Genomic DNA, 17,163 nt, shown 5'->3' with positions numbered 1-17,163 from the left:
ATTGTTTAATAATAAAAGGACTGATGCAGTAAAAAAATAACCATTGTCTAGAAATCAGTGTGTCTAACTGAACTGAAAAGTAATAAAAGAGAAGCTAATAAAGTGAGAAAATGGCATATTCAAAATCATAGGCAAATAAAAATATTTCTATTCTAAGACAATAGATAGAAGAGAAAAACAGGTAACTGACGAAAGTATAATTGAATCTAACGGTGATAATTTTAAGTCTTACACATATTCTTTCTGATATTAGCCATGTCATCAAATGACAACACCTAAAAGTTCATTAGCATATTGGTGGCATTGTGTATACAAATACTTATGGGTATAAATATTTGTTTGTATTTAAATGTTGTTAAATGCAAATATGTGTAATACTTATGAAAACACTATGAATTCAGTTTATGGAATGACATATTTACAAGAAATATAAAAGTGATAAGCTAGCCTCTTTTAGGAGACATTGTTTTTAACAAGAAATAACTATATTTTTTGTGAACTACACTGTGACAATTCAACACATGTATTTAAATACCAGAGTAACTACCATTTCCATTTCTTTATCCTATTTCAACTTAGAAACAGATAAGAGACAATACTAAGAAATTAAAAAAGAAAAGAATTGGGCAGATTAATTAAGTAGGAAATAATAGAAATGACCAGCAAAATCAAAAGAATTATTCTTGGAATTAAGCTTTAAAGATATCTGTGATGATAATTCAAGAAAGATGAGTCATAATACAGTAAGAATAAAAGAGAAATTAAATATAGTTTATAATAAATCATTAACATCTTGATACATACTGAGTACTTTTTTAACTGCATAATTGGCCAACACTGACCCAGGAATGATTATCCCAAATGAATCTCTAGTCAGCAAATAAATTCAATATTTTAAAAATCTGTCCATTAAAAGTATCAAACTCTGATAGTTTTACAAATGGTTTTTACCAAAACCTGAAAAACTATTTAATCTTCACTTCAGACAAAGAAATCGAAAACCAAAGGAAAAAAGTAACCATAGAAAGCGCTTCTGCTCATTTTATGAAGCCACTGTAATCCTATCATGAAAATTATTACAAAGGCAAATAACAGTGAAATTAAACTTGTGAATATAAATGCAATTCATTAGCATGTTGAATGTACTACTGTATGTTTTGTGTGATGTTTTAGATATCTTTCAGCCCTTTCACAAATACTCAAGTGTCAGGTGAAGGGAATTAACATTAAAGGATCTTCCCTTGTAACACTGCATAGATGTCATAGATGATTTATATACATTAGCTAATTTAGTCAAGACATGCAAGTTTTATAGTTCATTGTTTCTCTTTGGCAAAAATGTAGTAAGATAACATATTTCTTAATTAAAATATATTTAGTAAATGAAATTTAGTTTGTAACTAAATTTAGTTTTCAAATGGACAACTTGTTAGGTGATCAAGAAAGTTCATTTTAGAGCTGGGAATATAGCCTAGTGGCAAGAGTGCTTGCCTCGTATACATAAAGCCTTGGGTTCAATTCCCCAGCACCACATATACAGAAAACGGCCAGAAGTAGCACTGTGACTTAAGAGGAAGAGTGCTACCCTTGAGCAAAAAGATGCCAGGGACAGTGCTCAGTCCCTTAAACCGAGCCCCAGGACTGGCAAAAAAAAAAAAATCCAAAACAAAAAAAACTTCATTTTACTTTTACAGAGTAAAGAAAGATGATCAGAAAAATGATAGGCCATTTCTTGTCAAACTTGTCACCTCCTCTCTCATTTTTTTCTCTCCTTCCCTCCTCCCCAAGTCCCACCCCAGGTGTACAGTTGGTTTACTACATATTGTCCTGTAAGTATTGCTGTTGCAATAGTTCCCCTTTTACCCTTTGTCTCCCCATTTTTATGCCCTGTGTATATCACCTTGACAATTGACTAATGCAATTGTGGTACATAGAATGTTGAGGAAATTACAATACTGGTTATATCAACAGTCAGCTCAAAAAGCAAAGCCATTAATTCTAGGTAGGTTTCTTAGTCATTGTTACTAATAATTCCTGATATTTTTTATTAGGAGGTTTAATGTATTGCGAATGATTGAATAGTTAGTATCTATTAATAGTATTCATTAGATCACTAGAGAATATTTTCAGAATTGAGAAAGAGCTGATTACAATCTAAAATGAAATCTTAAGAAAAGTGAATCTCAAGAGGGTTATTTGGATAGACTTAGACTAAAAAAGTATTTTAAATCCTATGACATGTAATCATTGAGACACTAGTAAGTAGCAGCGTTGTTCAAAATATGTAATATTTTATGAACACCAAAACAAACAGTGGGGTCATCTTTAAACTTAATTTTTTTCCAGGTCCATCCATTACTTTGCACATCCTAATGGATGAATAAGGTCTCATTGTGTGCATTCATCACATTTTCTTTTTTTTAATGGTTCTTTTTTAAAAAAACATTTTTTTATTGTCAAAGTGAAGTGCAGAGGGGTTACAGTTTCATATGTAAGGCAGTGAGTACATTTCTTATCCAACTTGTTACCTCCTCCCTCATTTTCCCCTACCTCCCCCCTCCCCTGAATGCTGCCCCTGAGCTTTTTTTCTCAAGGCTATCACTCTTAACAATTTGTGCCAGAGCTCTACTTCTGTTTTTTAGGTGTCTCAGATCTCAGCCTCCTGACTAGCTAGGATTGCAGGCATAAATGCTTACTTGTGTGCTCTTTGTATATTCTGAATATTAGGCCACTGTGTGATATTTACCTGTCAAAGATCTTCCTGCATTCTGTAAAACCTTCCTCAGCCTGTTTAACTATGTCCTATGCCATGCAGAAACTTCTGAATTTGAGAAATCCCATTTGCAAGTCTGTCTTTGATTTAGTGAGCCCCTGAAAGTTTACTCAGAAAATTCCTGACTGTGCCAAGAACTTCAAAGTTTCTCCTAGTTCTTCCTATAGTAGTTTCATGATTTCTGGTCTTTCCTTGAGGTCTTTGAATCATTTTCAAGTTGTATTAGTTCAGGATGACAGACAGGGACTCCTTTTCAGTTTTCTACATGTGGACATTTAGTTTTCCCAAAAGCAATTTTTGAAGATCCTGTCCTTTTTCCATCCTATTTTATTGGCTCCCTTGTCAAATATTGGATGGCTCTAGGTTTTATTTCTGGGTCTTCTTTTCCGTCAATTAGCTGTCTGTTGTATTTTTGTGTGGCAGGACCAAAAACGTATTCCTTGTGACCACTCTACAGCAATTTGAAACCTGAAATTGTTATACCTCTAGACTACTCTTTTGCCCAGGATTGACTTTGTGACTCAAGGCCTTTTGTGACTCTACACAAATTTTTCGATGATATTTTTCTCTCTGTGAAAAATGATACTGGTGTTTCCACAGTTATTACATTGGAGTTGTAGATTGCCTCAAGCAGTATTGTCATTTTTACAGATTAATTCTGCCAGTTCAGGAATATGGGAAATCTTTCTACTTGCCAAATTCTTCTTCAGCTTTTTTTCTTCAAAATATTATAGCTTTTATTGTAGAGGCCCTTGGTTAGACTGATTTCTAGTATTTCTTTTCTTTTTTTGAAACTGTTGCAAATGGAGTTGCTTTCCTAATGTCAGTCTTGATCTTTTCATTATAGACATACAGAAAAGCTGTATGTGGATTGATTTCATGGCTTTCTCTTTTGCCTGAGTTTTTTTATCAGCTCTAAGAGCTTGGGTGGTAGATATAGGATCATGTCATCTGCAAATAGTAACAGCTTCACTTCTTTTTTCCCTATTTGGACACCCTTCATGTCTTTTCTTTGCCTTATTTCTCTGGCTTGGAATTCCATATTATATTGCAAAGGAGTGGACAAATTGAACATCTTTATCTTATTCCTGATTTAAGAGGAAGTTTGTTCCTCTTTACTGTTCAAAAGGAAATGTACTTTTTATTTGACTACTGTAACTGTAACCTCTCTGTATATTACATTTACAATAAAATTTAAAATAAAAAACTACAGGGAAAATATATCTACTGTGATTGTAGCGGTGATGTACAGAGGGCTTATAGGTACGTAAGTTAGGGAATGAATATATCTCCTTTTGAACCATGTCACTCCTTTCCTCACTCTCTCACAGTTTTTACCTCCTGTCACCACCTACAAGTTTTACAATTTTTTTTAATTTTTAACAAATTATGGTGCTGGCTCTAGGTTTGTCATAAACAGCCTTTATCATGTTGAAAAATGCCACACCTTTCCTAGTGTCTCCAGAACTTTTATCATATTAGAATGTTAGATTTGTTTGAGCATGTGATTTTTATCTTTAGTCCTGTTGATATGTTGTATTCCATTGATTGATTCACATATATTGAACCAGCCTTGCATCTTTGGGATAAATACTGTTTAGTCCCAGTGTATGATCTTTTTGATTAGTTGTAGAATATGGCTGGAAAGTACTTTATTAAGGAGTTTTCCATTAATATTCATAAAAATTGTTCTTTATGGTTGTTTTATTGCTGCTGTTGTTGTTGTTGAGTTGTTAGAATCGCATCTACTTTGGAAGTATTGAGTATCACAGTTCAGAGCCGATCTAGGCAAGATATTATCAGGAACAAATCTCAAATAATAAGTTGGTATGATGATGGATATCTGTAATTCCAAATATGTGGAGTTTGAGGCCAGCCAAGGCAAAAATTCAAAACCCTACCAGAAAAATAACTAAAATAAAAAAGAGGTAGGAAAGTGGCTCCCAGGAAGAGTGCTTGCCTAGCAAGAGTAATTGTCTCTGTTCTAACTCCAGGGCCAAAAATTTAAAAAGGTATACTAAGACTAAACTTCTTGAATGGGAAGAATAAAACAGAATTTAAGTTGTGTTCTTTTACCAATCAAACTCTGTGAGATCATGATTGTTTACAAAAACATGCTCAACCACTTTAATTAATAATTTGCTTGAATACAGGTTTAAAGCAATTCACTTCTGCAAGTGCAAGAACCCACACTTCTTTGAGCTTGTTTTCTTCAATAATGTGATTTTTACAAATAGCAGATGCTAACTTCTGTTAGAAAATTCAAAGCTTTGAAAGGCCACTACAGATGAAGAAGGGAGGTTCCCTCAGATGTCAGAGTTCTTGTGTGCAGGTCTTGTCTCTGCTCTAATTAAATTCTAAGTAGAGCTATTTCTTTCTCATGGGACATCCATCTTCTTCATGGAAGAGGTTGGTGTGGGGCTGGGTCCTGACCTGTCTCCATTCTCAAGGAGACTCAAAATGGAAAGCACATTCTTTGTTTTAGTTCTTTTAGTTCACAAAGCAAATTCCATTATAGGAAAATGTGTTCATATTTAGGGATATTCTTTTTAAATATATTCAAATCATAGATCATTATAATTTGGAAGTGTGACTTAATGTATCTAGCAATTTATTCAATAATTCTAAATTTAGCAACCACTGAAATTTTAATAACTATAAGAAATGTTTAAATAATAGATAATAACTAAAAATAGACAATCCAATTTTATAATCCCATGGTAATCAAATTGTGAATCATTTTCTCAATGCAAATGTCTAAATGAAATATGTTTGAATAACTTCATTGTTTTTAAGTAAAACCTTAAATAAAACCAAAGATGTGCTAGCATATAAGAAAAAGGTAGGGCATATGAATGTATTTTAGACAAACATTGTTAAAGTGGCTTTAACAATCTATAGAGCAGAACCTACTTGGGTTTTATTTGCACTAGCCATGTACTTATTACCTTTCAAATGCAAATTGTAATCTAATATTTTCTAATCTAATCGTAATCTAATTTTTCAATTGTAATCAACCTGCAGAGATTACCAATCTGAAGGTTTAAAAACAATCCTATATCAAGTCCTTGTAGTGCTGCTTCAGTATGCATTTCTAAACACATCACTGAAGCCTGACAGTCCTCAGCTTTCTCCTTTTAAACTTACTTTGTCCTTAAGAGCTGTTAGCAAAACATTGAAAGATGTTATTAATATAATTTCAGACTCAGTTTGTCAGACTTTAAAGAACACACTACCAAATTTTGGCCGAAGTGTTAATCTTCGGGAAAAGCTTTCTATCATTTTGGCACTGAGATATTTATTGTTTATTTATCAGTGACAGAGTTCACTATAAATGGTGTTTTTTAATAGAAGATAATTTATTATTATATTATTAATATATTTATTATTATATATTGTTATTGAATATGTTATTAATATATTTATGTTATATGCTAATGCAGCGAAGAAAAAATATTTGTCATTTCCATTTTTTTCTATTGTAAGAAGATGCTTCTGTAATACATGCACAATAGTCTTAAAACTAAATGTTATGGACTAGGCACTAGTGATTCTTACCTATACTCCTAGCTAACCAGGACATGGAGATGACAAGGATCACTATTCAAGGTTAGCCTAGACCTAAAAGTGGGACAACCCCTCTTCCCAGCCCCATGTCAATCAATAGCTGGATGTAGTGGCATGTTATCCTATCTAGGAGAGAATTATAAATAGGAAGATTACAGCCTAGACCAGTCAATGAATACATATGAGACCCTATTTGAAAAGTAATGATGGGGGCTGGAGGTATCTCATATGTTAGAGTGCCTGCAGAACAGGCACAAAGCCCTGAGTTCAACAGCACAATGCCACCAAATTGTGTCTTATCATTGACCAAGCAACATACCTTCAAAGACCTTCATTATTCTTGATAGTAACAAGTGATTGTCCAGCTTGTTCAAGTCACTAGAAACAAATTTCCCTCAGCTACTCATGTAGCATCTTATTTCTCTTGTCTTTCTAAAAGCATCTGTCTATGATAAATAAGATATCACAATCTTGTGAAAGAACACATGAATTACTTCAACAATTTCCACAGTACCCATACCCAAGGCCCTAGAATCAAATTTACTCGTGTGTAATTTTGCCATTATTTTTCTTTAGGACCCACTGATCTCAGCATGAAGAGGCAGTTGGCGACAAGCTCAGGATCCTCCAGCAGTTCCAGCTCCAGACCTCAGCTGAGTCCGACCGAAATCAATGCTGTGAGACAGCTGGTTGCAGGATATCGAGAATCGGCTGCATTTTTATTGCGTTCTGCAGACGAACTGGAAAATCTCATTTTACAACAGAACTGAGTCAAGTGATGACCGTATTCACTGAGTTCTAAATTTGCAGTTTCCACTAATGACATTTTGATTTCCCAGCAGAGATATTTCTGGTCTTGCTGCACAATCTTTTAAGAGAAATACTTCCAAAATGCCATATTGTCCTTGGTCCATAAAGTGATGTGTTAAGGTGCTTCAAAGGAACTCTGGCCTCTGAAGTACTTGAGATATTTAAATGTCTCCAGCCTATTGCTTTTCATTTTAATGTATCCAGCATAAATATCATGGGCAACACAGGCTACATTTCTTAATTCAAGGATAAAACAGAAGAGAAACTTGTGGTGTAAAAAAAAAGTTCAAGGTCCAAGTGAAATGAAATATTAGTGGAATCTGCTACTGACTCAATGGACTGAAAGCTGAAGTATCTGGCAAAAACAAAAAAAAAAGCCAAATTTCTTGTTGCTACAGGATATAACAACCATGAAAAGGATCTTGTATTTTAAAAACAAATAAGTAATTTTTATAAGAGAAAACTTGTTTTGCATTCAGAATTGTCATTTTTACTTTGGTATCTTTTTCATAGATCCTAAAAGAGAACTGTTTTGAGAAACTATTGTAAGTACCTTTTCCACATCCCTTTTGCCTTCTCCTCTTTCCAAATTCTTTCTACAAAAACAAAAAAAAATTACTAACAGTCAATGCTGGAAAATCTCTTTCCTCCGTTCTTTAACTCATCACATCAGGAACTACTTGCAAGAGAGGCCTGCATTTCTGCACTTATGCTGATCTCAAAACGCCCATGCCATACTGCAACCTTACCCTAGCAGTTTTCATCACAGAAATTTCTTAAACACTAAAAAAGCTGTGCTGGAAAAGGATCACACCTTGGTTTCCTTGGAGCTGCTCACTCCTGTGGGCCCCTGCTGGCTCACAAGAATGCCTGGAGCAGCAATTGGATGTAGATGACTGAATGTTACGAGGTTGCAAGTGACAATCTGAAATTTTGCACTCTTGTGTGTAGTTTTCTTTTCCTTTCTCTCTTTCAGAAAATACTTTCCAAAAAAGACCCGTCATGCCTCCTGATATGATTTGTATAATTTACAGTCTTAGCTAAAAATAAAGAACTCCTCAGAGGATGCAGCTGCGACTTACAAAGAACTGTTCCTTCCTACTTAACATACTTTGCCCTTCTTTCTTCTTTTTCTAGTCTTAGCTACTCATGAGTGGTGTTTTCTTTGTGCACTGAAGCGAGCCTATTTTTAAAATATTTAGGAAGAAGTACCTTAGTTCATGCTTCTGGTACAATTTCCTTTTTCTGTTGTTTAGCTTTGATTGGGTTACAAATTCTTTGTGAATTCCTGAGTTTGCCTTATTTCATGTAAAATTTATGTCATTCGGTTTTTGACCATGAGTTGAAGGCATCAGTGATATTTCTTACCTACTTGTTACATATAGTTTTTCAAGTAATGACTGTGATTGTGACCAAGTAATGTGCACTTTTTCTTGTAACTGTGGACATTGCTATGCTTTCTACTTCTAGTGGTTCTAGAATTACTGTTCTTTACAGTTATGTAAACAAAAAAAATCCCCACAATTTTTGTGATACTGTTGGTGAATATAATGTGAAAATCTTATTGAAATATGAGTATTTTGGAAATACATAGATGCACAAACATCTTTTAAGATGTGAATTTAGAGTTTGCTTATTTAAAAGAAAATTCAAAAAATTGAGGGCTGGTATAATTTTCTCTGTTTTTGTTTGGTTTAATAAACAGACTTCTGTGTTTAAAAATGATTGTGAAACCTTATAAACTTTTTGAGTGATATAATGTTTACTTTTGTTTTAGCAATTTGCCTTTTAAAGATGAATTTCTATATTACATCTACACCCAATAAAAATATTGAGGCGCCAAACTATTATTGAAAAGTTTTGCAAGGTACCCTGTGGTCTCAACATTCAGCCTAATAAAGAATTTATTATGAGAAGAAGTGAAGGGGATTAGCATACCTGAAGCTACTTCACTTGATTAACATAGAAACGTATGACTTTTAACATTTTTATTTTATTTTTGAGTAAGCATATGTTCATAATAACAAAGATTTCATTGTGATCGTTCCATACATGAATACAGTGTATCTCCAGCCAGCTCACTCTGTGCATTCCGTTCTCATTCCTGTCTTGTTCATGCTCCCATTTTCAGTGTTTGGGAGGATTGTTTTCTGCCTCACTGTCTTCTGTTGCTCCCTCTTTCTTCCCTATGTATATGTGATGTCCTTCAATCTCCTTCACTCTTCAGTATCCTTTCCTTTTCCCTTCTACCCTGCCATTGTTCTGCCCTAGATAGTTTTTGTTTTTATTTGGGTACCACCATTATGATTGTGATTACCATCATCATTGTAGGAAAAGCTGCTGTATTTTATTATTTTTAAATTTTATTGTACAGAGGGATTACAGTTACATAAGCTAGATGAGTACATTTCTTTTTGTACAGTGTTACCCCCCCCCCTCATTTTCTCCCCTTCTTTCTCTTCCAGACCTTCCTTGCCCCCCAAGTTGTAAAGTTAATTTCCAACAGTGATATGCACTAGATACTATTTTGTATCTGATTTAAAGCTTGGAGTATCTTGCTCAACATGAATTCTAGTTGCACCTATTTTCCTTAAAATTATATAATTTTGCTTTTTTTGTGTTTTAGTAGTGTTCCATGGTAACATTCTTGTTTAGTAAGATTCCAACTCAACTGTTCTGAACAGGGCTACAATAAGCATACATATGCAGGTGTCATTCTTGTGTGCTTATTTTCACTCATTCAGATACACAACCTATTTTGGTATGGTAAGGTAATAAGGTAGATCTGTATTTAATCTTTTGGGGAATCTCATGCTGATCTACATATGGCTACTGCTATTAGCATATGTTTCCACAATTGTCAGAAAGACCAGGGTGAGATGAACTCCTAAATGACAACAAATTATCTATCTGTACTATATTTCATAAGTATGGTCAGAGTGAACACCCTTGTCTTCATCCAGACTATAGATTCCAGGTTTTCCCCATTTAGTATGATTTTGGCTACAGGCTGATGATTGTATAGTCTTTCCTATATTGAAATACACTTCTTCTATTCCTTTTTTGGCTTTTGTTATCAAGGATGCTGAATTTTGTAAAGTTAGTAGTGATGATCCTGTGATTCTTGTCTTTGGTTCCTTTTATGTTATGAATTTTATTTATTCACATATATGATGAACCAAATTGATCATGGTTCATGCTCTTAGTATGTTGTTGAATTCGGTTTGCAAGTAATTTTTTGAGAACTTTTATACCTATGGTCATCCAAAATATATCAAGCATATTATTGCACATATTTTCTTGTACATTGTTCTTTAATGGTCATGATTGGTAGGTTTGGGTTATTGAAGTCAGAGTTTTTGTATATCCTATTAAAATGTTTCATTCTTTCTTCTTTGTCTTCATTTCATCTTTCTCTTACACCCACTTTGTTTCAAGCCCTGATAGTTTATATTTTCTTAGATTCAATTCACTGGAGAAGTTTTCAACTGATTTTCTTTTTGTTTGAATTAAGGAACATTTACTTGTCAGAGCTTCATTTTAAATTATTTTCAGATTTCTACATCTATCGTTTCCCTTTCATGTCTTTTACTGTCTTATTCATTCAGTTCTTTGTTATTTTCCAACTTGAGCTCCTTTAGTTGTCTCCTCTTTCAGTTCTTAGAGTAGTGACTTATTTGTATTGTCTTTGAATTTATTTAGCTGCTTGTATTCTTTGGTTTTATTGATGTTTTTACTCATGGCTTCTTTCATCTCTCTCAGTCACTCAAATAATCATTCTTTAGAGATAATATTTGAGATTTCATCTCCTTAATTACTTTTCAGATTCATTGTTGTGTGATTGGTGAGCATTTGAGATGTCCTGTAGGCCTTGTTTTCATTTTTTGTATGATTTTACTTGAGATTTGCTCATATCTAGACAATTCATGGGTTGGGGATTTTAATCACCTGATGTCTTCCTGTTGAAGTATAATTTAGTTTCTGTCAGGCAGCACAGCATAGTGGCAGGGTTGATGTACCATTTTTCACCATTTGTCTGGGGTATACCTCAATAATAACAAATTGTCTATGCAGTTCTAAACTGGATCTTGATTTAAGTAAAATGCCACTGGCAAAATTATTGACCCAACCAGTTATGCCCAATATGAATTGTGTTATTAAACTGTGTTATTAAAGAACAGAACATTTTTGCAAAGGTATTAAAATAGGTAGTAATAGTAAGTGCAGTGAGAGAAGAGAAACATGGGAGAAAACAAGTGGGGTGTGAGGGCTGTATACTAGTACTGTTCAGGAATATAGTAGAATTATTGTGAGGAAGGAATTAGGATAGAAAAGTTAAAAATAAAAGGAGGAAGTAGAATAAATCACCAGTATCCATAGTTTGTAGATGAGCTATAGAAAACTGAAAAAGAAAAACTAAAGACAAAAATGACAACATATAAAAGAGGATTAAAATACATATAAAAGGATAAAGCATGCTTTCAGTCTCCCTTCCTTCTTGAAGAGAATATTGTGCAGTTGCTGGCCTTGATTAATACAGTGATGTTCTCACAATCTCATGTTCAGCTTTCTGTCTGAATATTTCCTGTTGTGTTTGCCTACATATCCTAAACTGCAGGATCTTCAATTGACCAACTGAAGCTTGAGTGTGGTTAAATTCTGCATCAGGGTTGCCTGCTGGCATTATAGAAGAACCATCCTATGAAACCCTTGGGCTCCCCTGTCTACCTAGGTTTGGTAGGGCAGCTGTCAGTCCGTGATATGGAATTTTGGGGTAGGTGGCTGGAGTCCTTGAGCCCAGCTAGATGGTTAGAAAACACTTTGCCCTCTAGAAGTCCAGACTGTGCTCTGCTTAGCAAAGCCAGTGGCAGCTCTGGTTTGTCTCCTGCAGTTCTTTCCCTTTCCATATAGGCCACCATTTTAGTTTTTTAATTGGAAAATGAAGGTGAAATGCTACTGGCTCTATTTGGGTTGGGATGTGGATTTAGGACTCTTAGCCAGCTAGCTTGCTTACTTCTGCACCTTTTTTAAATCTTGGGGCAGAACCTTAGATGATGAACTCTTAACTACCAGGCTCACATGCTTTCACCTTCCTTCTGTCTTTGAGAAGGGACCCAGACATAGAAAAGCTTCACCCTCCATGTGGGTTTGCTTTTATTGAGTTCACTTTGCCAGAAGTTTTCTTCAGGGCCAGATCTCCTTGTATCTCCATGCTGGGCTTAATTGGGCTTCTCTCCAGGGTAACACTGGCTATTGGAAAGATTGCCTAACTTGTCAAGGACCAAGCATAGAGTCCTTCAATAAGCTCAGATAGCCAAATGATTTCCCTGCATACTAGATTTACTTGTCACTGAATATTGGACTTGTTGTATATGTCTCCTAGAACTGAACCTAACTTACTTTGAGAATAGACCCTTGTCATATTCTGATTCTGTTTAGTGGACCAGGAAAAGCTTTGCTTAGCCCTGCATGTAGGTTTTGTTGTTCAAACAGTGGTACATGAAAGTGGTTCTTGCCAGAAATAAAATGAGAAAAAAAGAAAAAAACCAAAGACAGTCAGGGAAGGTCACCACATGGAGTGCATCCCTGTATCCATACAGGATGGGCTTGAGTTTCCTTGTTGTGTCTTTTAGAGATTTAAAGTTCTGTACTTTTCTGTATCCTTTAGGTACTGCCTGTCATCTTAGTGGTCTTTCTCCTGCTATTCACTTGTTCTTTTCTCCTTGGAGTCACATACCCTGAGCTTTTAGTTTTAGTTGGTGGAGACAAAAGAATATAGCACTTGTCCTCATCTTCCTCTTTGTAGAATGTATTATATTTTATTCCTCATTTTGTCAAAACAATCTGGCACTTAACCTTTTCTGGCTTCAGGAGTAGCCCATGCTGTTTTCTTAAGGGTTTGTTTTATAACCTGGGTTTTTGTTTAATAGTATTTAAAGGCTTTGACATGTGTTTTTTAGTTAAATAGTGTTTATGTGAAGGACCTTCACATAAACATAAAGAACATAAAGAATGAGATGCTAGGGGCTGGGGATATGGCCTAGTGGCAAGAGTGCCTGCCTCATATACATGAGGCCCTGGGTTCGATTCCCCAGCACCACATATACAGAAAATGGCCAGAAGTGGCGCTGTGGCTCAAGTGGCAGAGTGCTAGCCTTGAGCAAAAAGAAGCCAGGGACAGTGCTCAGGCCCAGAGTCCAAGCCCCAGGACTGGCCAAAAAAAAAAAAAAAGAATGAGATGCTAGTTTTCAGTGTATATCACAACCAGCTTAATTACATACCAACTTTACTGAAGCTCTATCTTTTAAGACATACTCATACCATCTTCTACATACTTAAACTTTCTGGGGTTTGTCTTCCTCCTATTTTCTTTTTTGGAACAAACATTTTAAGACAATTCTTTTTTTTTTTTTTTTTTTTTTGCCAGTCCTGGGGCTTAAACTCAGGACCTGAGCACTGTCTCTGGCTTCTTTTTGCTCAAGGCTAGCACTCTACCACTGGAGCCACAGCGCCCCTTCTGGCTTTTTCTATATAAGTGGTACTGAGAACCCAGGGCTTCATGTATAGGAGGCAAGCACTCTACCACTAGGCCATATTCCCAGACAATTCTTACTTTCTAAATCCTTTCTTAACCAGAAGAAACAATTTTTTCCCTCAATTCCCTTCCCAAGGCTTTCTTTACTAACTTCCCTCTTTATTTACATTTCCTTATCTCCTTACTGGTGTTCATCTCAACAGTTAGGAGCAGAGCTGGGTCTCATTCAGGAGGCTGAGATCAGAGGATCAAGGTTCAAAGCCAGCCAGGGCAGGATAATCTGTGAGACTCTTATCTCAATTAACCACCAGAAAACCAGAAGTGGCCTGCAGCTCTAGTAGAGTGCTAGCCCTGAGCACAAAGAGGCTCAAGGACATCCCTCAGGCCTGAGTTCAAGCCCTAGGAGCCATAAAAAAAAGTCACATTGGGAAATCTTCAAGTCTACCAGAAAAGCAGGTTACTAAGGCAGACAGTTATGTGCAGAAAGGCCCCGATCCAGGGCTTGCTCCAGGAATGGAGAGGATCCCACATTTCCCTTGAGCTCAGCCTAGCTTAAGTCAGAGCTTCCTGTGGGAAGCTGAACGTGAGCTACGGCTCTTTGACATGGTTTATAGTTTACAAGTGAACACTAACACTCAAGTTTAGTTATTCATATCAAAAATTCCTAATGATAGTGAAGCAAAGGAAGTAGTAAATAGAATGGATAATCTCACCAGTAAGGTGCCCGTGTAAAGATTTTTTTTATGCACCATTATAGGCATATAATGCTCTATGTATATACATATGTATATGTATATAAATATATATCATATCATAGACACGAAGGACTAAATTCCTCAATGTCTTCAGCTATTTTGTACATTGTACAAATGAATATAGACTCTGTTATTCCCATCATTTCTGTGAGAGATCACAGTATTCAAAATAATGTAGCAGTTGGTTTTCCTTTTTCTTTATGACAGTTACCTGGCAGCCTATAGTGTCATAATAGAACAGACCACCTCTGCTTATGAAGCATTTGTGAGAAACTGAAGATTCATGACCTCATTCAATTTAAGGAGCAGAGGATTATCATCAATACAGAGGTCAAATAGAAGCTCTGTCCCTTCTGCCACTTATTTCTTCATAGAACTCTGCTTTCGTGTCACAGACGTATTACTTCATCACATTTAATGAGAAAGGATGCCTTGAGATAGCCACACCAGCAGGAGCAGCCACTGAATCTTCTTCAATTGTGTAGCACAAAACTGGATTTAATAATAGCCACCATTTAGTGGTTCTTTACATATAGACAGGGAGTTTGTTCCTTCTGCTTTGCACAACAATCTGAGGAGATTGGCACACTCATTCTCTGTGCCACAAAGTAAACTCAGAAAGGAAGTCACTCAACAAGAGCACTATGTTCCTGGAAGCAACATTTGAGCCCAGACACACCTGAGACTTGGCCACTCTCTATGGGTTGCTCTAAGCTGTATTAATTACACTCTGCATTGGGCATTGAAATAGGGGTTTGTATAAAATTTCAGCTATTTTATTTATCTAGAGCAATAACAAGTACATGGCAAACTAAAGTATTTGACTAAACACAAAGTTTTCCCTGGAAGGGAAGTTTAATTTCCTTCGTGCTATAGTCTCTGAAAGACAATATATTGTAGAATATGCTACGTTCTCAATAAGAACTACAACAAAATCAAATACGTATATCATGAAGGGATAAGGCAGTGACGCTTTAGTACTAATGAGTGCAAATAAATAAAAATATAGTTCACAAAAAGATTCAAAAGTAAATCATGTAGATATTAAGATATTTTTCTTTTAAAATGTGTCACATGCAGAAGTTGGGGAAGGTAAGAATTAAACACAGACTAACCTATAGAAGCTTACTATATTATAAATTAACTCCTTGTTTTAAAATTTTTGAAAAGACACATTTCTCAGATATACTATCTTATCTCCAGTTTTAATATCAACCATGTTCAACATTTAAATTATATTTCTTGTTTCAAAATAATGCTGGTAAATACAAAAAAAGAAAAATATAAATCCATAATAACAATCCACACTGATAACAATCATGACTAGGATTTATAGTTTATCTTCAGATGTCATCTAAAATATACATAAATATTTCTTTGGATGTTACTGAATATGTGGTTCATCTGCTTTCCTAACAAGAATATAACAAAATATTTTCAACATCATTAGGTAATTTTCTGTGCTTCTTTGGGGCAGGTGAGATTTTCTCTTAAGAGTAGGGTTCTCAGCAATTATTTTACTGAATAGGATTTCAATGCCTTTATGATTAAATTCTCCTATGTTAATTATTACTGCTTGAATATAAATGCAAACAAATAAAAATTTTATAGTCCTATACATTGGAAGTTTGACAGGCTAAAATGAAGGTATTAGCCACTCTGCAGATCTTAGGACAGAATCCACGTTCTCCTACCCCAGCTTCTAGAGGCTACCTGCACACCTTGAGTAGAGACTTCTACCTCTGTTTTCCTTCTTCAGTCCTCAAACATCTCTCAAACTCTGATCTTGTCTTCCACTTCCCAAACCTTTAAGGATTCTTGTAAGTTCACTGAGCGAGCCTGTGTGGGTAATGTGGGTAATACAAAGTAATCCCTTTATATTCAGGTCAGCTAATTAGAAACCCTATTTCCATCTACAAAGTTAATTCTTTAATTTTACATGTAACAAAACATATTTACAGGCTTGGATAATTAGGATGTGGACCTCTCTAGGGGACCATTATCCTACCTTCACAGTGCCTTAATTTAATTTCCTCTTCTCTTTTTCTCTTTAATACCTCTTTGTACCTAGTTGTATTTTCTTGTTCACTTGAAGAAAAGATCTCAAGTCAGTAGCACAAGCAATTTACAAATAATTGCCTGCCGCTGCACCTGCTCTTTTTCTTTTGTAAAAAGAATATTGTCTTTTGTAAATTATTTTAATAGTACTTTTTCTGGAATGTTTCTCACTCAATTTAAATGTAATGAACAAGTATGATTTAAAAAATACAACTAAACATCTCAAGAGAAATAAAAAAGATACACTTCTGGACCTTTTCCTCCACATTGGTTTCTTAGAAGCTATTTCTACCAATGAATTTCCTTCAAGATACATTTGAGAGTGATCCAACTCATTAGACTAAACAGGAAGGGGATCTAAAGTACAATTCTGTAAATAATCCAGTCATAATAATAGTGTGCTCTGTAATTCTATGAGAGAAATAAATACAATATGATAAAACATAGACAGCAAATGCTATAAACTGAAAGGGTGGGATTCAAAGCAGTTTTTCTCCTGAAAATTGCTTCTTCCTCATGAAACAGACTCTAGTAGGAATTATTGTAAATCCCAGATGAACTTCCTAGTCTGGAAGAAGTCAGGGATGAGTGAGCAACTGGAAAAGATATGGATACAACCTTTTACCCTGTATCCATCGGTTCTCTCTAAACTTCTTTATCCTTTA

The 17,163-nt window shown here is 35.1% G+C and overlaps 1 protein-coding gene across 7 annotated transcripts in view; it reads left to right on the top strand.

Annotated features, from left to right (window-relative positions):
* Positions 1 to 7,915, top strand: part of Nol4 (nucleolar protein 4) — a 264,138-nt gene extending 256,223 nt beyond the window's left edge. For 6 of the 7 annotated variants that reach the window (XM_048363200.1, XM_048363199.1, XM_048363197.1 and 3 more), the window contains one exon: positions 6,917 to 7,438. In XM_048363200.1, coding sequence (XP_048219157.1) covers positions 6,917 to 7,110 — 194 coding nt within the window. In that variant the 3' untranslated portion in view covers positions 7,111 to 7,438. Of the gene's footprint in view, positions 1 to 6,916 lie in introns of all 7 variants that reach the window. The other variant, XM_048363202.1, reaches the window with a different exon arrangement.
* Positions 7,916 to 17,163: the final 9,248 nt, after the last annotated feature.

The sequence above is a fragment of the Perognathus longimembris genome, chromosome 15 (genome assembly GCF_023159225.1).
Source record: "Perognathus longimembris pacificus isolate PPM17 chromosome 15, ASM2315922v1, whole genome shotgun sequence".
NCBI classification, from domain to species: Eukaryota; Metazoa; Chordata; class Mammalia; order Rodentia; family Heteromyidae; genus Perognathus; species Perognathus longimembris.
This window is presented reverse-complemented; position numbering and strand designations above follow the sequence as displayed.